Consider the following 25528-nt stretch of genomic DNA (forward strand, 5'->3'; position numbering starts at 1 on the left):
AGCAGAGAAGCAGGGCAACTGTTGCCTGTAGCAAAAGGGGGCAACCTTCAAGCATGGCGTATGGTATCTCTCATAAACTGAGAACTTTCAATCAACTCTACTTTTTTTCTCGATACTTGATTTGCTGAGAATTAGCACACCAATCACTATAAGAAGTGCACCTGCAAAGCACTAAGAACGGGACTTTATGTGAAATTCGTGAAATCTGCATTCATAGACTAAGTGGAGTGAGAATCTCAAAAATCATTGCCTCCTTTCAATCACAATTTCACAACCATATCACAACCATAATGCGAGTCAAGATAGCAATGATTAAACCTAAACTCAAGTCATTATCAGGAACTAGGAAGTACGCAATGCCTTTTATCGCAAGGTGGAGACTACACCAAGAATCCCTGAACAACAGGTTTGCATGAAGCAATCTGGCTCTGTTCTTTAGCAACCACATTGATCTCAGAAGCTTTCATCTGAAATATAAAATCCTTCTCCATGCTGTTGTTCCCCACTTATGATGGCATAATTACCCTCAATGCATTCATAAGATAACAAACTCGGAAGTCATCTATTGCATAATTTGACTCCCAAATTTTGGCCTATTTGCCACTTTCAAGATTACCAGTTCCGATTCCATAGAGAGAATTCTTCTCTTGAGGGAACTAAATGCAGTCGTGATATTACTTGTGTACGTGAAAAAAACTTTTGATAGTTCCAGGTATAACAATAAGAGCTCGCCTCTTGTTTTAAACACAATAAAAAATAAAACCTTGAAGTACAAAACTTTGCAGAACAGGGCAGGAAAATAGTTAATCAAAGTACCTGGTATCTCAATGACTCATCAAATAAAAAGAACCCAGCTAATCCAGAAGTGAGGAAATTTGTCAAGAAGTTCGTAACTGTGGCTTGAAGAGACAAGAGACTCTTTAGGCTGTTGACATAACATCCCCAAATCGTAACAATGAACAGTATGACAAAACCATACTTAATGACCTGCTAACAAATTCGGATCTCTGAGTGTTAGTCCAGGAAAAATATGTCCAAGTTCATGAACAGCACAATTTATTAACAACACCAATCTAACGGCAACAGTTACTGGAAAAATTCATCACAATGATGTATCATGACAGAATAAATGCTTAACTGTGCATCTTAGATAATCAGTAAACACATAAAAAATATCACTAGAAAATCTGCTCCAACAGTCCAAAGAAATGGAGGAAGAAGAAGAGGATGAGGAAGAGATTCCTGTCAAATAACAGGCTTCAGTGCAGTGCAGTGACCAATCATTGTCAAGTCCTAGGAATCTAATTAACCGGACTCAGACATTGAAACTTCTCCCTCACAAAGAGAAACAAACATCTACTTCTTTTCACGTAATTCTGCCAGGGAATGACGACTTAACATTTAAGGTAGATACAACCAAATGAACTCCATTCATGGTAGAACTTAACTAGTTTGCTGCTAAAGCACCAGATCTCAGACTGAGTTGACTAGGAAATGCTGACATCCCCGGCTAATAACACTGCAAACAACAGATGCATGTACCCACTGGGAAAAAGAAGAGCAACAGGTAAATAATCAAATGATGCTTCTCTATGATCTCTCTCTTTGCAATTCTTCTTCATCCCGGTGAAGATATAAACCTGCCAGATACCAATCCAGTCTGCAAAGCTCACATTCGAGAAGATGCTTGTACAATAGTTATTGCTTCTAAATATCCGGTCTGCGTTCTCCGGATGCCCCAAACCCACCCGGCCCACCTGCTAGGTGTTCGGCACATTTTCTACTTCCTATGCTATCTTCTTTTAAATTTCACCAAAAATCTCTGCCCGCATCCCCATCTCATAAACCGAGATTTTGCACGAATTTCCTATGCTTGTCCCCTCCACTTTCGAAACTCTCCTCTGCTACTGAGCAGGCGTCAACCGATTGCCACAACAGGCCGCTCAGATAGCTTCCAAGCTTCCCTCTCGGTAATTCAACTACTCTCCGCAGAAGTAGTAGAATTGGCAGGACCTTTCCTTAATTAGAGCTCCCGCTAATCCTCAAACAACCAAAAATTGGACGTATTGCCGCGCACCGGCTACCAGCTGCAGCTCACATTGTGCCATGCAACGTCAAGTGCTTCAGCCGGAGATACATTAGGGAAACGGTCCAACACACACGCCAGATTTCAATTTGCATTAGCTGCAAGGATAGCACAGAGTGACCGAAGTATGTCCTGAATAAATAAATGGCTTACTTAGTGTAGGGCCAAGGGAGATACTTGAGTGAGATCTTGGTAAAAGGAGGGATTGTAAAGCAAGATATAGGATTATGTGACGAGCACACCTTCAATCACGATGCAGCGAATGTGCGAAACTAGGGGCCAATCTTTCCCTTTCTTCCGCTGGCATCTTTTCGCCAGCATAGGGCACTTATTGATAAATAGATTGGAAAGGGAGGATGACAAGCCCTCCGCTGGCATGGATCGAAGATTGAAGCAGAAATCTATGCGAAATTCTTTGAGACAAGTGAGGTGGTGGAGCCCTAAGTTATCCAGTGATTTTAGACCCGTAAAATAAATCGACAGAGAGGTAAGAGAAGCGGGCAGAATTTGTCCCTCTTTTGGGAAGGAATGGAGCTTAGGACATCCGATAATGGAGAGGTTTTCAAGGGAGCTCAGGCTATGAAGCGCTCTGGAGTTCAGGGACGTCAGATTCTCAAATAAAGAGATATGCAGAGAGGTAAGAGAGGTTGGCAGAAGCCCTATCTCAGGAAATGACTCTATATTTTTCTGTTCCCCAATGGAAAAAGTTTCAAGAGAGCATAACGATTGAAGACCCCAATCCTTGTAGCCAGTGATGAGCTTGTCACAATTAGAGAGTGAAAGCGAGACCAACTTGGAGGGTAAACCCCTCTCGGGAAATGACTCGAGTTGTGGACATAAGGATATTCTCAGTGACCGAAGCGAAGGAAGGAGAGCCTGCATGTTTTCTGGCAGATACTTTAGATGACAGCAATTATACAACTCTAATGAAGTGAGGGATGGGGCAGCCAATCCTCCCGCAGGGAAAGATCTAAATTCAGGGCAATTACAAATGGCCATCGAATGGAGAAGAAGTGATGAACTGTCTAAATTGGCAAGATGTTCCAAATTTTTAATCCCCGACAACTGAATATCTTTAAGTGAGGGGAAAATTTCCAGAGGAAAGGATATAAGTGTATCGCAGCTCCACTCCAAGTTTAGATATTGGAGAGATTCATGGCATCTGTGCAGTGGCAACTCTATTCCAGGACTGTCTTCAAGATTAGGTCTTGTCATGGTAGGAGGAAGAAACCTCAAGGGAAGGGTTGAAAGTCTCTTGATTCTCATATCTCGTAACTCAATGCCATTTAGGAGAGGCTCAACTCCAGAAACCTTTCCACAATCATCCAAATTGATTTTACGGAGAAGTGGTGCAAATGGTAGAGAAGACGTTAGCTGTGGGCACTTTTCAATGGACAAGGCTGTTAGAGAAGGGAGATGGCTGGGTAAACCTCCACTCAACTCAGGGCAATTTCTAATACAAAGCTCCTGCAGATGTGCAAAGGCAAGACCTCCTGTCTCTATTGCAAAAGAAGCCCACTCTTTCCAGCTACACATGTCAACAAATTCCAAGTACTTAAGTGACTGAAAAGGTATACAGTTGCTACCATTGAATTCAGTACCCACACTCGTAACTTCATCAAATCCTTTGATTATCAACCTCTCCAAAGATGGTAGCTGTCCTAAAGGAGGCAATGACACACAGTGCTTGCAAGATTCAAGACACACGACTAACATATTAGAGAATGAACCATGTCCCACCCAATCGGAAAATGACCTACCACTATAGAAATTAATGGCAAGCTCTCTCAAGTTCCAATGAGGTTGCAGCTTGTCCAATATATTTAAGCAATTTTGGTGCATAATATTGTTATCATAAACCCATTCTAGTACTAACTTTTTCAAGTACCTCTTTCCCTTCAAATTGACTATCTCGGCATCTTGGTAACTATCAACATTCTGCAAACCCTGTATGGAGAGTGTACCCATAAGATCCCTTAGCTCCCCTAGCTCCCTAACCCTGGTCCCACCGTTTTCGGTCAACACGAAATTAGTTAATATCTGCAAATTCTTCAGTCTGTTCATCCCCAACGGCATTCTCTTCAAGGATGTCTTCCTTATATCAAGATGACGCAAACAGGTTAGGCTGCCCATGTTGCTCGGTAACTCAATGAGAGACTCACAGTAAGCAAGAATTAAGGTTTGCAAGTTGTATAGAGCTGTAATTGTATCAGGCAATCTGATTAGACTCCAATTACAAGTGAGATTCAAATAGCGCAGATGCTTCAAACATCCAATTGAACTGGGCAACGTAGAGATTTTCAGATAATGAGACAAAGATAGCACCCTTAACCGTCTCAGGGTCGGCAACAGAACATGCAGTACCTCATCAGTCAACAAATTGTACTCGTAAAATCTCTCACGACCCACGTTTAGCGGCAGGAAAGTACGCAAATTCATTGTCCCGGCTAACACTCTAAATCTAGAAGCGACATCATATCGAGTTCTTACAAATGACAAATGGCGAGTGCTTGAGGACACGTGGTGTGCATTGCCTCCGTCCAAGCTAAAAAAAGAACGACCAGCTACATATCTTGCTAAGTCATTGACCAGGTCATGCATCGAAAAGCTCGATTCGACATCGCTTACTTCCAGGTCATGCATCGAGAAGCTCGATTCGACATCACTTACTCTATGAAGCAAAGATCTAGACACAAGATCATCGAAGCACCGATCACCTACTTGCTCTAATGTCCTGTCGTGAGGTTGTTCTATCAAGCCCTCAGCCATCCAAAGTAAGATCAGCTGGTCCTTCTCATATATACAATCCTTTGGGAAGACTGAACAATAGGCAAAACATCGTTTCAGTTGTGGAGGAAGGTAATGATAACTTAACAACAGCGCAGGGAGAATTCCATTTGGTCCAGGTGCCAAATTCCAAATATAACTCTCTGCAATACTTTCCCACTCCCTGATATCAGACTCACAGCGTAACAAGCTACCTATAGTCTTCAGCGCAAGAGGCAATCCATCACATCTCTTTACAATTCTTCGCCCGATTTCTTCAAGTCTCGTGCGCGCCTTGAAGTTTTGCTGGTCAAACGCATGTTTTGCGAACAAGTCCCAACATTCCTCGTCTTGCAACTTCCGTAAAGGGTATGTCGAGACGGCACGAGCAACCGATGCGACCCTCTTATTTCGTGTCGTCACGATGATTTTGCTGCCTCTTGCTCCATAGATAAAAGGAACTAGGAACGCATCCCAAAGATTTGAGTCCTCATTCCAAACATCATCCAACACCAATAGGAATTTCTTCCCTGTCAAGAAGTTCTTCAGTTGGAGCTGAAGCTGGTTGAGATTTTCAGTCTCCTTCTTAGATGAGGAGGAGAACTCCTCGAGAGCCGTCGCCGTCAGCTTGCAGATGTCGAATTGGTCGGACACGCAAACCCACGCCCTCAACTCGAAACTCCCCTTCACCGCACCATCGTTGAACACGAGTTGAGATAGCGTGGTCTTACCGACACCGCCCATCCCAACGATGGCCATCACGCTGGTGTTCTTTTCGCCCCGATCTGACAAGAGCAACTGGATCACCGCCTTCCTGTCCTTTTCCCTCCCGAAAACTCCCGATTCGTCGACCAACGAAGTCGTCACTCTAGGCGTCCTCTCGCGAATAATTTCCCCTAGGCCCAGCACTTCTCTCTGCTTCACTACGCTCTCCAATCTCTCCAGAACCCTCTCTAACTCATCCCCCAATTTACTCCCACGAGCGTCTGCAGCAAAGCTCCAGACCTTACAAACGAGAGCCCGAGGCTCGACCCCGGCTTCGCGCTTCACATCTTCAGTGGCGATCTCGTCGAACAGGTCGTCGGTGTCGTACACGGCGTCCTTGAGCTCGTCGAGCCACTTCCTGACGTGGTCGTTGGTCATCTGCTTCTCCTCCGCGTCGTCCAGCACGGCGTTCGCGGACAGGAGCGCGGCCTTCAGCTTCTGCAGCAGCCTCCCCTTGCCGAGCTTGCGCGACCGGAAGAAGTCGACGACCTCGCGGGAGGCCATCCGGTCGAAGAGCACCTGGAGGAAAGCCGAGAGAAATGCCCCGCCGACGAGCGCCCCCGCCATAGGGAATTTGCAAATTTGGAAGAATTTTGAAGAAATGCGGAGTGGTCAACGCTGATTTTCCCTTTTTCTTTTTTTCTTCTATCTAACATGGCTTTAAGCCGACGCTGCTGTCTCCTCCGTTAGATTCGATTTGCTTAGAACCTGCTGACCGTCCGATCTGCACGTTAGGTTTAAATCCTTCGCCCTTTATCTCTCCTTGGACTTTTCATCAAATTTCATGCCCTCGTTCCCACGGTGGGTCACGGGACGAGAACTTGAAGCAAAAACAAGAAAGAATTTTAAATTTTTAACGAGAATTAATTTTTTTTCTTCTTCAACGAGTCGATTTATGAAACCGCTCGTTTTCTCAAAAATCAATAATCTAATGAAAAAATAAATTTAGAATTGATCTTAAGTCACATACCAATCACTAAATTTATATTACACATAAAATTGGTTGATTTTGATTCAGTTCATTTTTGACTCAACCCTCAACTTACCAGTTTGCTGGATCTAATTTTGGCACGCTAAAACAAATGATTCTTTATTAAAGATAGATTATTCACAAATCGAACAACCGTTAATGCAATTTGCAAATTTATGGAAATATAGCTAGTCAAGCATATAAGAGTACTTCACGCTCCTTTAATAATCTTGAGCTCGTGTATTCTCATGAAAGATGACCTTGTAAAATATTTCTTCATGTCAAAACGAGGTACGTAGATTAATCGAATTGAACTCAATCATAAGTTTGGTGGCCCAACCACCGCCAAGCCAACAAAAAGCCTATAGCACAAAACAATCGATCCTAAGCAAGCAATTTACTTTTGCCTAATTATTTAATAAATTTATGGAAAAATTTAATATTAGTTACATCGTGCTCCTAAGCAAGGACTCAACATGTAGCTAGCTAAAGTCATATGTTATAAATGGATTGTGAAGAAGTAGATTGGTGAGTATTAGTAATGCACAGATGTAATGTATTAATTGACGATCAACAAATAGGAAAACACACCCACCCATGGGCAGCGCGGATGGTGTGCATACTCTTTCTCATCGCCGAGGTCGAGGGTTTGAACTCTCTCATTGCATTTTATGACTTAACTGGGGGTCTTAGGGTGGATTACTAGGCCAGCTTTCCGAGGTTTTACGTTTAAATAGTGACTTGCGACGACGTCCAATGGTGCCACTAGGCATCGGAGGGCGGTGTGACCCCATAAGGGAGTCTCTAATGGCTCCTTAGTTACCAAAAAAAAAATAATAAATAGGAAAACACATGGATAAAAATTGGTAATTTAATGGTTGGTAATTTAATGGATTTGAGTATATTCCCCAACAAAAAGTCCCTTAACCATTATTCATGTACCGGTTCTTCCATTAAACTGAGTGATTCACCTACTTTCAATGGATTGAGTGGAGATCATTTTTTTGGTTTGATCTTTTTAACTAAAAGGATTCATCAAAATATTTAGACACTAATTAGTCACGAGACCCTCTTGATTATCACTTTATTATAGGCTACTATTTCTTTCTCAGTATCTCACTTATCTTATAGCATAACAACAAATAGACCATCGTCGCTCCATCTAGCACGAAAGTTGAATATCATGCTTTCGCTAATACGACATCAAAATTATTGTACTTGCAATGTTTATTAGAGGGCATACAGGTGTCATCTAAACGGCGGAATAATTATTTATTGCAACAATTGGACCCAAAAAGCTGTACAGTTTAACAATTTCCCAATCTTTTCGCCAAATTGATTTTATGAATTTTAAGTTTAGGTTGGTGATGAAAAAAGCTATTATTTTCGCCGCACATTGTCATGTTTCAAATCACACATTTAACCGAGTTTTCTGACGACAAGCTATTATTTCCTTTACCACGATAACAATAGAACAGCATGATTTCATCTATAGAGCCACATCCATGGATATATTTTTGTTATCCAATTATTGCAATGAGTACCACACGCTATAACGTAATTACCTTTTCGGCAAAGTAATTGAAAGATCCAACTCGCGCATTTCTCTTTTGTCAAAGCAGAAAATGAAAAAAAAAAGAGGATATTTTTCTCGATAAAATTTCAATTATACAATAAAATCAATTTTTTTTTTCATATTTTATAAATTAATAAAGAGCAAAAAGAATGGACAGTGTTAAAGAAAGAGCAGTTCGGGGTAAGTTGAGGACGACCTTGCCCCAGTAATGCCCGATGTCCATTAAATCCTCCGCATTTTAAAAAAAATAAAATAAAATTATAGCACGTGTCGGCATAAGCTCACATCAAGGCCTTGAGTTATATCAATGTAAAGATGATCTTTTAGCTTCACACTCACGAAGCGCGCACGACACATTCAGCCTTTGGAGAGCGCCTAAATTAGGGTTCACTTACCAATGTTTTAGCCAACTCGTTTGGCATGGTGAAAAGGTAGGATAGGATCCCATCTCTAAACACAAATCTGTCTTCTTTGCAGCTTGCCTTGTAGCTATATTGTACAGTCACCATTGACAGTAACATAGCAATCCTGGCTTAGCATCCTCGGTGCTGCCAGTCACGACAAGTAGTGATCGTTCACACGGAATCACCGGCCAGGGAGGAAACACCCTTTATATCCTCAATTCTCAACTTCATTCTCCTTTCCTTGAGAGTGGCACAAGAATGGAACTTCTGATCTCTACTAAGTCATCTGCAAATCCACAAAAGATAAATGAGAACAGGCAGTTCGGGCACTTAAAAGGGAGAAGGGAAAGAAAAGCATAAACCAGAGCAGCAGAGCAACTGTTGCCAGTAGCAAAAAGGGGCAACCTTCAAGCATGGCATATGGTATCTCTCATAAACTGAGAACTTTCAATCAACTCTAGTTTTCTTCTCAATACTTGATTTGCTGAGAATTAGCACGCCAATCACTATGAAAAGTGCACCTGCAAACCACTAAGAACGGGACTTCATGTGAATTTTGTGAAATCTGCATTCATAGACTAAGTGGAGTGAGAATCTCGAATCACTGCATCCTTTTAATCACAATTTCACAACCATATCACAACCATAATGTGAGTCAAGATAGCAATGATTAAACCTAAAACTCGAGTCATTATCAGGAACTAGGAAGTACTCGACACCTTTTATCGCAAGGTGGAGACTACGCCAAGAATCCCTGAACAACAGGTTTGCATGAAGCAAACTAGCTCTTTTCCTTGGCAACCACATTGATCTCAGAAGCTTTCATCTGAAATATAAAACCCTCCTCCATTTTATTATCCCCCGTTTGTGATGGCATAATTACCCTCAATGCATTCAAGAGATAATAAACTCGGAAGTTATCTATTGCATAACTTGACTCCTAAATTTTAGCCTACTTGCCACTTTCAAGATAACCAGTTCCGATTCCATAGAGAGAATTTATCTCTCGAGGGAACTAAATGCAGTCATGATATTACTTGTATCAGTGAAAAATACTTTTGACAGCTCCGGCTGTAACAATAAGAGCTTGCCTCTTATTTTAAACACAGTAAAAAATCAAACCTTGAAGTATATAACTTTGCAGAACAGGGCAGGAAAATAGTTAATCAAAGTACCTGGTATCTCAATGACTCATCAAACAAAAAGAACCCAGCTAATCCAGAAGTGAGGAAATTTGTCGCAAAGTTCGTAACTGTGGCTTGAAGAGACGAGAGACTCTTTAGGCTGTTGACATAACATCCCCACATTGTAACATTGAACAGTATGACAAAACCATACTTAATGACCTGTTGACATATTCAGATGTCTGGGTGTTAGTCCAGGAAAAATATGTCCGAGTTCATGAACTGCACAATTTATTAACAACACCCATGACAAAATATGGCAACAGTTACTGGGAAAATTCATCAAAGATGCATCATGACAGAATAAATGCTTAACTGTGCATCTTAGACAATCAGTAAACACATGAAAACATATCTTTAAACAATCTGCCCCTATAGTCAAGAAATGGAGGAAAAGGAGGAGCATGAGGAAAAGGATTCCTGTCAAATAACAGGCTTTAGTGCAGTGCAGTAGCCACTCATTGGTCAAGTCATAGGAATCTAAATTAACTGGACTCAGACATTGAAACATTTTTCTCGCAAAGAGAATCAAACATTTAAGGAGATACGACCAAATGAACTCCATTTATGGTAGGACTTAACTAGTTCACTGCAAAAGCACCAGATCTCAGACTGAGTTGACTAGGAAATGCTGACAACCGCAGCTAATGACACCACAAATAACAGATGCACTTACCCACTGGGGAAAAGAAGAGCAACAGATTCTCTGTTTTCTCTCTCTTTGCTATTTCTTCGTCCCAGTGAAGATATAAACCTGACAGATAACAACCCATTCTGCGAAGCTCACATTCGAGAAGATGCTTGTACAATAGTAATCCCTTCTAAATATCCAGTCAGAGTTCTCCGGATGCCCCAACCCCGCCCCGCCTGGCCTGCCTGCTAGCCTGCTAGGCGTTGGCGCGTTTCCTATTTCCTATGCTATCTTCTTTTAAATTTCACCAAGAATCTCTGTCCGCATCCCCATCTCATAAACTGAGATTTTGCACGAATTTCCTAAGCTTGTCCCCTCAACTTTCGAAAATCTCCTCTGCTACTGAGCAGACGTCGCTGATTGCCACGACAGGCCGCTCGGATAGCTTCCAAGCTTCCCTCTCGGTAATCTATTCAACTACTCTCCACAGAAGTAGTAGAATTGGCAGGAGCTTTCCTCAATTAGAGCTCCCGCTAATCCTCAAAGAACCAAAAATTGGACGTATCGCCGCGCACCGGCTATCGGCCGCAGCTCACATCGCGCCACGCGACGTCGAGTGCTTCTGCCGGAGATACATTAGGGACACGACCCCAACACACACGCCAGATTTCGATTTGCATTAGCTGGAACGATCGCACGATCTCGAGTGACAAAGCAGAACGGCGGGGGACAATCATGAATTAGCTCGCACGGACAAGCGCGCGGATGAGGTTGGGTTACCTGAGAGGAGAAGAACTTGGCGGAGATGGCGGCGAGAGCGGCCATGAATCCGGCAGCGATGGCCCACGCGTAGCCTCTTCCGATGCGAATCTCCATCGCAGCCTCGCAGGTCGTCGAGATCTGTTACAGAACGGAAGATGATGAACGGTTTGCAACGGATCGGAAAATTTTCCCGGAGAAAGCTGGAGAGGGGAAGAAGGGTTTTCCCGAGAAAACATGACAGGAAGAAAATCAAGTCGGGTCGGGTGAACGGCGGGTCTCTCACGGCCCAAGATGAGATCGATGGGCTTCATAAGGGAATGGGCTTTCAAAAATAAGTATAAATTTGACTTCTTTCTCCTGCTTCTTTCTATTTCCTCTTGTTTTTGCCCCATATTTTGGGCTTAAATATCTTTGGGATGCAACTTAAAGGTTTAAAGTATTTTTCATCAAATCTTGCTCTCACTTCATATTTTCTCAATGCGGGTGTGTCACAGGCACGTCATGCATTCACGATTAAAAATAATCACTCCGAAAACAAAAAGTCTTAGGCTTTTCGCACTCAGAAAAATTTCTTGCCATCTCCCGTCCATTTAACAAAGTTGGTGTAGAAGCGAGGAGGAGGACAATAGGTGGACGGCAAAGCCGGGGGGCTTGGCAGTGATGGGGATCTTCAGCCCAAGGTTCCCCCATAAGGTGCAAAATGGATAGGGATTCATTGGCAGCAAGCTCATTGTTGGAGACTCCAAGCGTGCACTTTGCCATGGTTGGCTACGGCGATGGCTTGTGCTCGAGGTTCGAGAAGGGAAAAGGGGTCAAAAGGAAGGAGAGAGAGAGATCGTGATAAATAAGTGGGCTCACGTGTGACACGTGCTACAAGATGAATAGACTAATATTTTTCTCAATTAACATCAAAATTGTATATAATATTTTCTCCTTATGACCGAGGGCTGGTGAGGCAAGCCTCACTAAGTCATCGACCCTAAATTTGGTAGTGATGATGCAACATTAATGATTAGCCAACGTATTATAACTCTGATTGGATTGAAAAAAAAAGTATTACAAATCTCATGTCGTTCTGCCTTATATATGTTATGCATCTCAAGTTTGTTGCGTCTTGTGCCAATATCAAGTATTTTAACCTTAATATGAAATATGTCATTCTCGATTAAAGTGTCAGATCACAAATTTGGGCATAGGTGTCCTAGGTTTTCTCCTTGGGAGCCGATAGTTGGCTCTTGGTTGTGATTAGTATTGTTCATTGAGTTCTTTTTTTTCCAAATCATTCATTTTTTTTGTGGAATAAATGGATTGCAATAATAATTTTCTTTTCAAATCATTCATTTTTTTTTGGAATAAACGAATTGCAGTAATTATTTTTTTTTCAAATCATTCATTTTTTATGCAATAAACGGATTGCAGTGATCATTTTTCTAGTACTATTTCATGATGCAATGTTTGCAATCCCCAAATCCACTATCCACTTTGATTTCTATCCCTATTTTCTCACCAAGAGCCCACCTACATATTTTCACCGTCAATTTCCAAACAATTATCCGTTTTCACCAAATCGTTTGCGTTTTCTTTTCATCCAATTCAATTTCGGAAATCCAAGATTTAGCCTGTATTTTACACATCCCGACTAATTTCCATTGCACAAGTCCTTTTTTACGAAAATAAAAAGGTATCGAGAAATTAATGTCTCCAAACAGAAAACATTAAAATAAACATCTCTCTTTATCATGACTTGGCGCTCGCGTGCATTACTGTCGGGGGGATGTATCCCAAGAAGATCCGATGTCCGATGTTTGACCCGGTCAAACCCACGATTTTTGCCTGCTCTGTAAAGTGTGATGCTATTGGCTAATGTCCCAAACAACGTGCGCATTACATTTACATGGGCAGCACCAACTACCGCGACGACGATGAGATCCGACCAATCCCAAGCTACATCAGACGTGCGCCATGACGTCATTCTTCCCCTCCCCCACCAAAAACAATTTTAATTTAAGAACATCTGTTCTCCCCGTATTATGGTTACACGGTCGCGTAAAGAAAGAGGGAAACACAAGTACTAACAAGTAAAAACTAGAGAGAGTTTATAAATAGATTAAGTCGGATATTAGTTGTCCATTGGTAAATAAAAAGATAAAAAAAACCACCGACAAAATAAAATCAGAAGAGGATCTCTTGATTCCTCTACATCTTCGATATAGATTTCCAAATTCGTTCATTCCTCAAGCATCTCATGTATTTTCTCTTTTATCGATTCATTAAAAAGGTAATATAATCTCACACTTCCGGATGTGATTGGGCAATCGGGACACGCCTAAGCAAAATCCGTCCCAATAAATTACACCCAAAAAAAAAAAGATTCTGGGAATATTCGTTTTCCCGGCAGACCAATCGAAGCCCGCGAGCCTCCTCCACATAAACCCCTCCTCCCCTCCTTTCCCAACCTTCTTCGACCTCTCTCTGGTTCGCGCGTTCCGCCGCCGCCGCCGCCGCCGCCGCCGCCGCCAGCTAAGTTTACGTCCCCCTTCTCTCTCTCTCTCTCTCCTCTCTCTCTCTCTCTCTCTCTCTCTGCTGTCTTTCCGCTGCGTTGTCGCCGTTTTCGTGTTCCCCTTCGTTGCGTTGGGCTGAGAATCGGAGGGTACTGGTCGAGGGCTTGTGGGAGATGGTCTAGGATTTTTCAGATGTGGGAAACCGAGTCATGAACTACGCGATCCTCATGTTCCGGGTGCGGATCGTCCACTCCTTCTCGGTGGTGTTCCTCTACTGGTTCTACGTCTTCTCATGAACGCCCGTCTCTCTCTCTCTCCGATTGATCGCGATTCGTACCTCCCTTTGATTCCATCGGAATTCGTTGTCTGAGACAAAAGCGAATTAACTCCCGGCACGCGGAGACCCTTTGATCGGTCGTTTTCTGAATCGAGTGATTGATTGATCGCGGGGAAAGGCCCTCGAAAATGGGTTCGGTTCGGCGTCAGGCGAGCTCGGGATCCGATGGCGACCCGAGGCTCGGTGGGGTGGCCGATGATGAAAGGAAGAGGAAGAGGATGGAGTCCAACAGGGAATCCGCCAGGCGCTCCCGGATGAGGAGGCAGAAGCAGCTGGAGGATTCGGTCGGAGAAGTGGGGCAACTGCAGCAAGCTAACGCTCAGCTCGTGGCGAGTATCAATGCGGCTGCGCAGAAGTATGCTGAGGTCAAGTCGGCGAACAATGTCCTCAGGGCCCAGGCCATGGAACTTACCGACAGGCTCCGGTGCTTGAACTCGGTGCTTGAGATCGCGGAGGCGGTCAGTGGGCTCGCGTTTGATATTCCCGAGATACCCGACCCGTTGATGAAGCCCTGGCAAATCCCATGTCCGATACAACCTATAATGGCGTCCGCACACCTGTTTGAGTGCTGATGTATCGATTGCTGTTGCAAATGTGGAACGAGCGCTTTGGATTTTAGTCTCTTTACCTCTGTGTTTCATGTGAATATTGTCCGATGTCTCTGATGTTCGTACTCCGTCTCGTCGGCAGCGGTAAAATGTCGACTTCGTGTCTGATGACTGGATAGGCTCTCTTTTTTGTACAATTGGGTGTCGTTTTTCACCCTCATTAGCTTGTGAAATTTGTATGATGATGAATGGTTGTAACAAACCTATATCAGCAGTTTGTGGACAAAGACATGTTGCTATGCTGTATCCCCGTGCTTCTTTCAGTAGGATATGGATTCTCAGTTTTTCATGCTAGGCCCAGAATACGATTTCTTCATTTCTTCCGCAGTAATGCTTGGGACCTAGGCTATACAGATTGGTTTGTAAATTGCTGTTCATCAAGTGATGTAGTAAACTATGGAACTGCATTGAACAAGAGGGACGTTTTAGAACAATCCGATAGGAGTTTGCCTCATGATTGTACATACTCATAACCTTCTTTGTTTTTGAGGTTCCGTTGGATCATTAGGTGGTTTTCTTGTTGTGCTCTGTTTGTGGCACAATCATGCACGACTTCATTCCTTCGGCACGAGTCTAGCCTAGTGTTCATGCTATGCTGTTCCTCAGTTGGACGAGTTAAAGACCAGGAGATGCTATCTTTTAACTGCTCCGAAGATATTTTGTTGTGAGGTATGACTTGTGTCCTGTATCTTGTCTCGCAGTAGGTCTTTTTCCCAATCCGCGTCCAAGTTGCTGTTATTATTTTGGTTGGATGAACGCCAGTAATATGAAGATCACAATTCTTGTTCTATATGTCAAAATCATTTAGCAAGCGAGTTAGTTTTTCTCTGTCTTAGATGCTTCAACTCCCCTTCTTGCTCAGCGAATTTGTGGGAGTTAAATCAGTATCGGCATCTACTGCTAGTCGTGCCAGTGTTGATTAGTATAATACACCACATCATCTCAAAAATAATTGTCTATATTGCGTAGCAACAAGGTCTCTGGACTGGTTCGCCATATCGAGAAATGACGTCTTTACAGATTTTGAATTTGGAATGAAGGTTATTTGATTCATCTTTCTCGACTATGTGATACATACAAATCAGAATGCTCATCCTTATATATACATACACAGCCACTTTTGATATACATATGACGAATTTCAAACTTGAACATGATAAATAAGACTCGTACATGACCCCAAAATTCACTTATTCATTATATGTTACACCCTCCAATAGCACGAAACGTGCACGAGTTGTTCCAGCTCTTTGCTCAAGTGTGTCCTAGAGAATTAGAGGCCGCTCTTTGCTTAAGTGTGTCCTAGAGAATTAGAGGTGCTTTTGAAGAAGAGAAGAACCACTCACCAAAGAGAGGGAAGTATAACTTAATCAATCCTCCAACCCGTTCTGATCCTGTATAGGCTATGAAGCTCCACTCAGGGTCCGTTTGGTACAATCATAGTTGCGATCATTTGGTAACACACGGCGATAGCTGAAAGCTAGACGAGACAGCTTTCTGGTTCCATATGATAGCTTTGAGATGTTACCTTGCGAAAGCGGAAGCATCCAATTTATAGCCACGATTACAATTGAAAAGCTGTATCAAACAATCTCAACCCACTCATCTCATGCCCATCATCGGTTTCAAATATGATCCTTGCTTCCAATGCTACAACATCAAACGGCTGGGATGCACCTCTACAGACCATGCGTTGGCTCTGTTTCCCCTTGAATGGTTTCTTGTTTCTCCATCGCGACAAGCATCAGCTTGCTAAATCAACAATCCAACTAAACCATTAGGCAAGTACTTCTCACATGGCATGTCGCCATGTTCAACTAAACGTTGCAATTGCATTGGAGTGCCTCTCCTGCACTCGCACTCATCGGTAAACAATTTCTCACAAGCTGAAAATCGACAATGAAATTTCGATACTCTAATTGACCTCGATTTTGACATTTCCAGGAGTCGATCACTTGGCTTCAGACTGCATGAAGAATGGATTTGTTTTCCTTGCCGATTTCCACCATCCCATTGCCTATGTTGCTCCTGATCCTCATAATTCACTCGTCTTGTGGACACTGAGCACCAATTTTTTTTCCCTCACCACAACACTCTTAACTAAAACTATCTTGATATCGTGGGAGAAGAATAGGTCCATCCAAAGCAGCATCCGACATCCACCATGGCATGTTGATAGTGCCTAGTAGAAACCCAATGCCATCACATGGGAGATCGCCAAGAGAGGACCCAAGTTCGACCCCGTCAACAAATATAGTTAGACCCAACATATACTCAAAAGCTTAAGTTAATGAATCATCCCATTGCCTATGTTGCTCCTGATCCTCATAATTCACTCGTCTTGTGGACACTGAGCACCATTTTTTTTTCCTCACCACAACACTCTTAACTAAAACTATCTTGATATCGTGGGAGAAGAATAGGTCCATCCAAAGCAGCATCCGACATCCACCATGGCATGTTGATAGTGCCTAGTAGAAACCCAATGTCATCACATGGGAGATCGCCAAGAGAGGACCCAAGTTCGACCCCGTCAACAAATATAGTTAGACCCAACATATACTCAAAAGCTTAAGTTAATGAATCATGAACCAACTAAGATATAGTAAGTCCCACACCACATCAATTCTTATCTCCCTCTTACATGTAAACTCGATGTTCAGCATACTTTCCCCTTAATCCAAGCATTCTTTTGCACCAACAAGTTGCCACCAATCAACAATTGGCTTGGGAGCGCGTAGCGGAAGCCAAGAGAGAGCCCAAGTCCAAACCTTTCAATGAATCCAGTTAGGCCACTTTTACTCAAAAGCTTTAAAGCAATGGCCAATTAAGATATATTAACTATTCCACGCCAATACTAATCCTACGACATTGGACTTTTTCTAACACAATTCATACATGCATCTCGACAAAGCAAGTGCCTGTATTGCTAATCGTGGATGCATCATGTATTTTTGAAACATTAGTTAGTCTAGCCCCATCTAAAAGCACTCCACCTGCAATGATTGAAAGACAAGTATTAACAACAAAAGGATACTCTAATCAAGCTAAAAGCTAGCAATACATTTCCAGCTCTATCTCCATCCACAAGCTCCTCAACAGTTAGTGCACATAAAACTGCTTAAATTCCCTCAAAAGAAACTATATTCTCTCAAAATAGGGTAAATTACAATAGGTCCATATATTTTGATCAAATTGCATTTTGAGATGCAAACTTTCGACTTCAGCAAATAAAAACCTAAGTTTTACATACTTTTTTTTAGTTCTTCAGTTCGATGGATTTAGTTGATGTCACGATATAATTAGTGACAAAAGTGGATATGCCACCACAAAATGCTGGGTCCTCACATCTCTTAAAACTGTTCCATTTTCACATTCCACGGATCAGAATTCTACATGTAGGCAGGGAATATTTGTTAAACTGTACAACTTTAGAGTGATGTTAAGCTGAAATTGACAAATAAAAATACAAAGCAAACAGAAATATACTCCACACCCATGATACTACACTGTTTTGGCAAGCGTAATACAGGTCAGTCATGAGTCATGCCTGGTCTTAAGAATTTACGTCTCCCTCGCAACATTATACAGCTTTACGCAATAGAAAGCATCTGTTGATAAGAGCAAATTTACTCCCTTTTTAACTTGAGGACATGCCAGAGTTCGAGAAAAAATAATTTCATCTGGATAGCCTAATCAAGGCTAGGCTTCTTTAGATGGTCATGAATCTCTTTGCTCTATTTACTATTGTTAGCTCACGCACAAATGATTCCATAAGTTGGCATTTGTAGGTGTTGACAATAGTGAGATCTTAAAGCTGAAATAATCTGATGGCGACATAAAGTAGCGATAAAATAATCATTACCAGATGAGGGTATAAAGACCGTGACAGATGCTTAGTTTGAAGTATGGCTGTGTGATTTATATAGAGAGAATGGAAAAGGGGAAAATCAGCCCTCCAGCTAAATAACTCGGCAACCGATAAACAAATTATGCAGCCCAATCGTAGGAACAACATGGAAAGCCGGTGAAACTACAAATAATCTCCATTGTGGAGCGTTATTAGAGTAGCATGCGGCAAATACAGCAGATGTGTGCTTGACCACAGAGTGACTGAAGTCTGTCCTGAATAAATAAATGGCTTACTTAGTGTAGGGCCAAGGGAGATACCTGAGTGAGATCTTGGCAAAAGGAGGGATTGTAAAGCAAGATATACGATCATGTGACGAGCACAAAGTCAATCACGATGCAGCGAATGTGCGAAACTAGGGGCCAATCTTTCCCTTTCTTCCGCTAGCATCTTTTCGCCAGCAAAGCGCACTTATTGATAAATAGATTGGAAAGGGAGGATGACAAGCCTCCGTTGGCATGGATCAAAGACTTCCGCAGCTATTTATGCGAAATTCTTTGAGACAAGTGAGGTGGTGGAGCCCTAAGTTATCCAGTGATTTTAGACCCATAGCATAAATCGACAGAGTGGTAAGAGAAGCGGGCCAGAATTTGTCCCTCTTTAGGGAAGGAATGGAGCTTAGGACATTGGCTAATGGACAGGTTTTTAAGGGAGCTTAGGCTATGGAAGCCCTCTGGAGTTCAGGGACGTCAGATTCTCAAGTAAAATATTTTCAGAGAGGTAAGAGAGGCTGGCAGAAGCCCTATCTCAGAAATGACTATATTTTTCTCTTGCTCAATGGCAAAAGTTTCAAGAGAGCATAGTGATTGAAGACCCCAATCCTTGCGGCCAGCAATGAGCTTGTCACATTTAGAGAGTGAAAGCGTGACCAACTTGGAGGGTAAATCCCGCTCGGGGAAATGACTCGATTTGTGGACATGACAATATTCTCAGTGACTGAAGTGAAGGAAGGAGAGTCTGCATGTTTTCTGGCAGATACTTTAGATGACGGTAGCCATACAACTCTAATGAAGTGAGGCATGGGGCAGCCAATCCTCCTGCAGGGAAAGATCTAAATTCTGGGCAATGAACAATGTTCATCGAATGGAGAAGAAGTGGAGAACCGTCAAAATTTGAAAGATGTTCCAATGTTTAATCGCCGCCAAATGAATATTCTTAAGTGAGGGGAAAATTCCAGAGGAAAGGATATAAGTGAATCACAGCTCCACTCCAAGTTTAGATATTGGAAAGATTCATGGCATCTGTGTATTGGCAACTCTATTTCACGACTGCCTCCGAGATTGAGTCTTGTCATATTTGGAGGAAGAAACCTCAAGGGAAGGGTCGAAAGATTCATGATTTTCATATCCCGTAACTCAGTACCATTTAGGGGAGGCTCAATTCAGAAACCACAATCATCCAAACTGATCTTACGGAGAAGTGGTGCAAATGGTAGAGAAGATGTTAGTTGTGGGCAATTTTCAATAGACAAGGCTGTTAGAGAAGGGAGATGGCTGGGTAAACCTCCACTCAAGTAATACAAAGCTCCTGCAAATGTGCAAAGGCAAGACCTCTTGTCTTTATTGCAAAAGAAGCCCACTCCTTCCAGCTGCACATGCCAACAAATTCCAACTACTTAAGTGACTGAAAAGGTATACAGTTACTACCATTGAATTCAGTACCCACACTTGTAACCCCATCAAATCCTTTGATTATCAACTTCTCCAGAGATGGTAGCTGTCCTAAAGGAGGTAATGACACAGTGCTTGCAAGATTCAAGATGCACGACTGGACATATTAGAGAATGAACCATGTCCCAGCCAATCAGAAAATGACTTACCACTATAGGATGTAATGATAAGCTCTCTCAAGTTCCAGTGAGGTTACAGCTTGTCCAATACATTTAAGCAATTTTGCCGCGTAATATTGTTATCAGAACCCCATTCCAGTACTAGCCTTTTTCAAGTACCTTTTTCCCTGCAAATTGACTATCTCCGCATCTCGGTAACTATCAACATTCTGCAAACCCTGTATGGAGAGTGTACCCATAAGATTCCCAAGCTCCCCTAGCTCCCTAACCCTGGTCCCACCGTTTTCGGCCACCATGAAATTAGTTAATGTCCGCAAATCCTTCAGTCTATTCATCCCCGACGGCATTCTCTTCAGGAGTGTCCCCCTTATATCGAGATGACGCAGCCAGGCCCATGTTGCTCGGTAACTCAATGAGAGACCGACAGTAAGCAAGAATTAAGGTTTGCAAGTTGTATAGAGCTATAATTGTATCAGGCAATCTGATTAGAGAATCATTATGGGAGAGATTCAAATAGCGCATATGCTTCAAACATCCAATAGAACCGGGCAAGATAGAGATTCTCAGATAATGAGACAAAGATAGCACCCTTAACCGTCTTAGGGTCGGCAACAGAACATGCAGTACCTCATCAGTCAACAAATTGACCTCGTAAAATCTCAAATGACCCACGTTCAGCGGCAGGAAAGTACGCAAATTCATTTTCCCGGCTAAACACCCTGAATCTAGAAGCGACATCATATCGAGTTCTTACAAATGACAAATGGCAAGTGCTTGAGGACACCTGGTGTGCATTGCCTCCGTCCAAGCTAAAAAAAGATCGACCAGCTACACATCTTGCTAAGTCATTGACCAGGTCATGCATCGAAAAGCTCGATTCGACATCACTTACTTCCAGGAAGCTCGATTGGACATCACTTACTCTATGAAGCAAAGATCTAGACACGAGATCAGAGAAGCATTGATCACCTACTTCCTCTAATGTCCTGCTGTCGTTAGGTTGTTTTAGAAATGCCCTCAGTAATCCAAAGTAAGATCAGCTGGTCCTTCTCATATATACAATCCTTTGGGAAGACTGAACAATAGGCAAAACATCGTTTCAGTTGTGAGGAAGGTAATGATAACTTAACAACAGCGCACGGAGAATTTCATTCTTTCCAGGTGGCAAATCCCAAATGTTACTCTCTGCAATTATTTCCCACTTCCTGATACCAGACTCACAGCGTAACAAGCTACCTATAGTCTTCAGCGCAAGAGCAATCCATCACATCTCTTTACAATTCTTTGGCCGATTTCTTCAAGTCTCGTGCGCGCCTCGAAGTTATGCTGGTCAAACGCATGTTTTGCGAACAAGTCCCAAGATTCCTCGTCTTGCAACTTCTGTAAAGGGTATGTCGAGACGGCACAAGCAACCGATGCGACGCTTTCATTTCGTGTCGTCACGATGATTTTGCTGCCTTTTGCTCCATAGGTAAAAGGAACTAGGAACGCATTCCAAATATTGAAGTCCTCATTCCAAACATCATCCAACACCAATAGAAACTTTTTCCCTGTCAATAAGTTCTTCAGCTGGAGCTGAAGCTGGTTGAGATTTTCGGTCTCCTTCTTAGACGAGGAGGAGAACTCCTCGAGAGCCGTCGCCGTCAGCTTGCAGATGTCGAATTGGTCGGACACGGAAACCCACGCCCTCAACTCGAAACTCCCTTTCACCACACCATCGTTGAACACGAGCTGAGATAGCGTGGTCTTGCCAACACCGCCCATCCCAACTATGGCCATCACGCTGGTGTTCCTTTCGCCCCGATCCGACAAGAGCAACTGGATCACCGCCTTCCTGTCCTTCTCCCTCCCGAAGACGCTCGATTCCTCGACCAACGAATCCTCTCGCGAATACCTTCCCTTAGGCCCAGCACTTCTCTCTGCTTCACTACGCTCTCCAATCTCTCCAGAACCCTCTCTAACTCATCCCCCAATTTACTCCTACGAGCGTCTGCAGCGAATCTCCAGACCTTACAAACGAGAGCCCGAGGCTCGACCCCGGCTTCGCGCTTCAGATCTTCAGTGGCGATCTCGTCGAACAGGTCGTCGGCGTCGTACACGGCGTCCTTGAGCTCGTCGAGCCACTCCCTGACGTGGTCGTTGGTCATCTGCTTCTCCTCCGCGTCGTCCAGCACGGCGTTCGCGGACAGGAGCGCGGCCTTCAGCTTCTGCAGCAGCCTCCCCTTGCCGAGCTTGCGAGACCGGAAGAAGTCAACGACCTCGCGGGAGGCCATCCGGTCGAAGAGCACCTGGAGGAAAGCCGAGAGAAATGCTCCGCCGACGAGCGCCGCCACCATAGGGATTTTCAGGATGCAGGAGGAAGCCGGAAGCCTATTGGAGAGGAAGTGAAGACGATCGCCGACGGAAGAAGAAGAAGAAGCAGCGATCTGTGAAGTCTTTCTTCTTGGAAGTGGACATGGACAGCGCTTGCAGGTTGGCATATACGTTGACCAACGATGGGTCAACGTGATGGACCATGTGGTTTCGACTGTTTTTTTTTTTTTTTTAAAGAAAAACTGTAATTTTTTGAAACGGAGACATTAGAAATGTTGATGCAAATGTCGATATGAGCACGCAAGGCTTTTGAAGAAATGCGGAGTCATTTCCCTTTTAAGACAAGGTGGATTCGCTCAAGATAAACGATGCTTGATCAAGTGATACGGTAAACTATGGAGAACTGTATTGAACTAGGTGGTCGTTTTGGAACTATCCAATAGGAGTTTGCCTCTCGACTGTACGTACCCATAGCCATTTCTGTTTTTGAGGTTTGGTTGGATCAGTTAGGTGGTTTTCTTCTTGTGCTCTGTTTGCTGCACAATCATGCACGACTTCATTCTTATGCACATGTCTAGCCTAGCTGATGCCCGGGAATGCGATGCTAGAAATTGATAAATTTCAGTTTAAGACAGGGGTCGCGCTATGTTGTTCCTCAGTTGGATGAATTAAGACTAGGAGATGCCACTTGTTAACTGCCCTGATGATATTACGTTGCGAGATATGACTTGTGTCATGTATCTTTTCTTGCAGTTGGTCTTTTTCCCGATCCGCTTTCAAGTTGCTGTGGGTTTTTTGGTTGGATGAACGCTAGTGATAGGTAGATCACAATTCTTGTTGGTCTACATGTCCAAGTTATTTAGCGAGCGATAGAGTTTTTCTCTTTCTTAGATGCTTCATCTCCCCTTCTCACTTGCGAATTTGTGGGAGTTAAATCAGGATCAGCATCCATTGCTAGTTGTGCCGGTGTTGATATACTAGGAAGCACCGACACCCTTCTCAACACCGGCACTCTTTGAGAGCTTTCATGTCGTATTGGATACTTCGGCACGTGTCCGACATTCTCAGACACTTTCGGACACTCTTTGATATTTGATTAACATGTGTCGAAAAATTCAATACCTAGTCAACTTTATCGATACTCTCCGACACTCAAGTTGTAATTCCGACATGCGAGTTTTCGATTCTGATACACAAGATCAATTTTAAAAAATTTCAATAAATAAATGGTCAAAATGTATGTATATGAAAAAATAATAAAAATAATAAATGAGGAAAGAAGAAAAAATTAATATTCTCTTCTCTTTTGACTCTCACTTCTCATAATACAAAATTCATACCCCAAATTTTTTTTCTCTTTCTTTCCGATACATCTGACACGTGAATCCATAATGTGAATTGCCTGTTTTCCTTCTCCAAATTTTATGGATTATTGGAATGGAGTCGAATTTGTTAAATTGAAACAAATAATGATATTAATAAATGGTAGATTAATATTTTTAGTGTAAATTCATTCTAGACTTTTTTTAATTATTTGTTTATTTATGAATTTGAGTAAAATTAATTAGATTGAAATAATTATAAAAAATGATAATTTATTATGCATATATAAAAATATACATGTGATATACAATGTATCCCAACGTATCAAAATTCTTTATTTTTTTAGAAATGACGTGTCGCGTGTCATGTTGCGTCGTGTTATGTCATGTCGCGTGTCGTATGTCGGTGCTATTTAAGTTGATATATTACACTACATTATTTCAAAAAAGTTACATTAAGATAAGCATCCACTACTAGTTGTGCTGGTGTTGATTAGTATAATACACTACATCATTTCAAGGTTTCTGTACTGGTTCTCCAAATCGAGAAATGACATCTTTACGGATTTTGAAATTGGAAATGAAGGTTATTTGATTAATCTTTCTTGACTATGTGATTCATACAAATCAGGATGCTCATCCTTATATAAACATACACCGCCACTTTTGGATGGTTTCAAACTCAAACATGACAAATAAGTCGGACTCGTACATGACCCCAAATTCACTTATTCATTATACGTTATACCCTCCTATAGCAAAACGAGTACACGCTTGAATGGAGGAGTTATACCCGCTCTTCGCTTTAAGTCCACCCCAGAGAGTTAGAGGTGCTTTTGAAGAAGAGATGAACCACTCAACCAAAAAAGAGAAGAATCAACCAACCAATTTTCCAACCCCTCCTGATCCTGTATAGGCTATGAAGCTCAACTCAGGGCCCATTTGGTATAATTGTAGTTGCAATCATTTGGTAACACACAGCAATAACTAAAAGCTAGATGGGACAGCTTCTTGGTTCCAGATGATTGCTATGAGATGTTACCTCGCGAAAGTGGAAGCATCTAGTTTTACTGTCACAGCTACCATTAAAAAGCTATATCAAACAATCTCTCCATAACCCACTCATCTCATGCCCATCATCACTTTCAGATATGATCCTTGCTTCCAATGCTACGGCATCGAACGCCTGGGATGTACAACTGCTGGTCATGCTTTGGATATGCTTTACCTTAAATGGTTTCTTGTTTCTCCACTGCAACAAGTATCAGCTTGCATAAACAACAATCCAACCAAACCATTAGGCAAGTACTTCCCCCACGGCATGTCACTGCGTTTAACTAAACGTTGCAATCCCATTGGAGTGCCTCTCCTGCACTCGCACTCATTGGTAAACAATTTCTCACAAGCTGCAAACGGACAATGAAATTTCGATACTCCTAGTTGACCTCGATTCTGTCATTTCCAGGAGTCGATCACTTGGCTTGCTGACTACATGAAAAATGGATTTGTTTTCCTTGCCGATTTCCACCATCCCATTGCCTATGCTACTTCGGATCCTCATAATTCACTCATCTTGTGAAGACAGAGCACCACTTTCTCACCAC

The 25528-nt window shown here is 42.5% G+C and overlaps 3 protein-coding genes and 1 pseudogene across 3 annotated transcripts; 1 reads left to right on the forward strand and 3 right to left on the reverse strand.

Annotated features, from left to right (window-relative positions):
* Positions 1 to 380: 380 nt before the first annotated feature.
* Positions 381 to 6184, reverse strand: LOC139883092 (putative disease resistance RPP13-like protein 1). Its single transcript, XM_071867319.1, has 7 exons — positions 2616 to 6184; positions 2329 to 2468; positions 1503 to 1660; positions 1311 to 1376; positions 1166 to 1242; positions 817 to 925; positions 381 to 467 (listed from the first exon to the last, which is right to left on the reverse strand). The coding sequence occupies exons 1-7, from the start codon at positions 6182 to 6184 to the stop codon at positions 381 to 383; spliced, it is 4206 nt and encodes a 1401-aa protein (XP_071723420.1).
* Positions 6185 to 9014: 2830 nt separating this feature from the next.
* Positions 9015 to 11258, reverse strand: LOC139883096 (uncharacterized). The gene is made up of 3 exons (XM_071867321.1): positions 11163 to 11258; positions 9743 to 9913; positions 9015 to 9098 (listed from the first exon to the last, which is right to left on the reverse strand). Exons 1-3 carry the CDS (start codon positions 11256 to 11258, stop codon positions 9015 to 9017), a joined length of 351 nt encoding a protein of 116 aa, XP_071723422.1.
* Positions 11259 to 14110: 2852 nt separating this feature from the next.
* Positions 14111 to 14554, forward strand: LOC139883090 (bZIP transcription factor 53-like). The gene has a single exon (XM_071867318.1). The coding sequence runs from the start codon at positions 14111 to 14113 to the stop codon at positions 14552 to 14554; it is 444 nt and encodes a 147-aa protein (XP_071723419.1).
* A 5557-nt stretch (positions 14555 to 20111) lies between these two features.
* LOC139883094 (putative disease resistance RPP13-like protein 1) lies at positions 20112 to 23080 on the reverse strand (annotated as a pseudogene).
* Positions 23081 to 25528: the final 2448 nt, after the last annotated feature.

Source organism: Rutidosis leptorrhynchoides, unplaced genomic scaffold (genome assembly GCF_046630445.1).
Source record: "Rutidosis leptorrhynchoides isolate AG116_Rl617_1_P2 unplaced genomic scaffold, CSIRO_AGI_Rlap_v1 contig353, whole genome shotgun sequence".
Lineage (NCBI taxonomy): Eukaryota > Viridiplantae > Streptophyta > Magnoliopsida > Asterales > Asteraceae > Rutidosis > Rutidosis leptorrhynchoides.

Coding starts and splice junctions, on each gene's coding strand:
- LOC139883096 (XM_071867321.1), bottom strand. CDS start 11,258: ATGGAGATTCGCATCGGAAGAGGCTACGCGTGGGCCATCGCTGCCGGA. Junction 9,914..11,162: donor CCAAGTTCTTCTCCTCTCAG/GTAACCCAACCT, acceptor ATATGTCAACAG/GTCATTAAGTATGGTTTTGT. Junction 9,099..9,742: donor ATGAGTCATTGAGATACCAG/GTACTTTGATTA, acceptor TCCCGTTCTTAG/TGGTTTGCAGGTGCACTTTT.
- LOC139883090 (XM_071867318.1), top strand. CDS start 14,111: ATGGGTTCGGTTCGGCGTCAGGCGAGCTCGGGATCCGATGGCGACCCG.
- LOC139883092 (XM_071867319.1), bottom strand. CDS start 6,184: ATGGCGGGGGCGCTCGTCGGCGGGGCATTTCTCTCGGCTTTCCTCCAG. Junction 926..1,165: donor TTTCTAGTGATATTTTTTAT/GTGTTTACTGAT, acceptor TTATGTCAACAG/CCTAAAGAGTCTCTTGTCTC. Junction 468..816: donor ATGAGTCATTGAGATACCAG/GTACTTTGATTA, acceptor TTTATATTTCAG/ATGAAAGCTTCTGAGATCAA.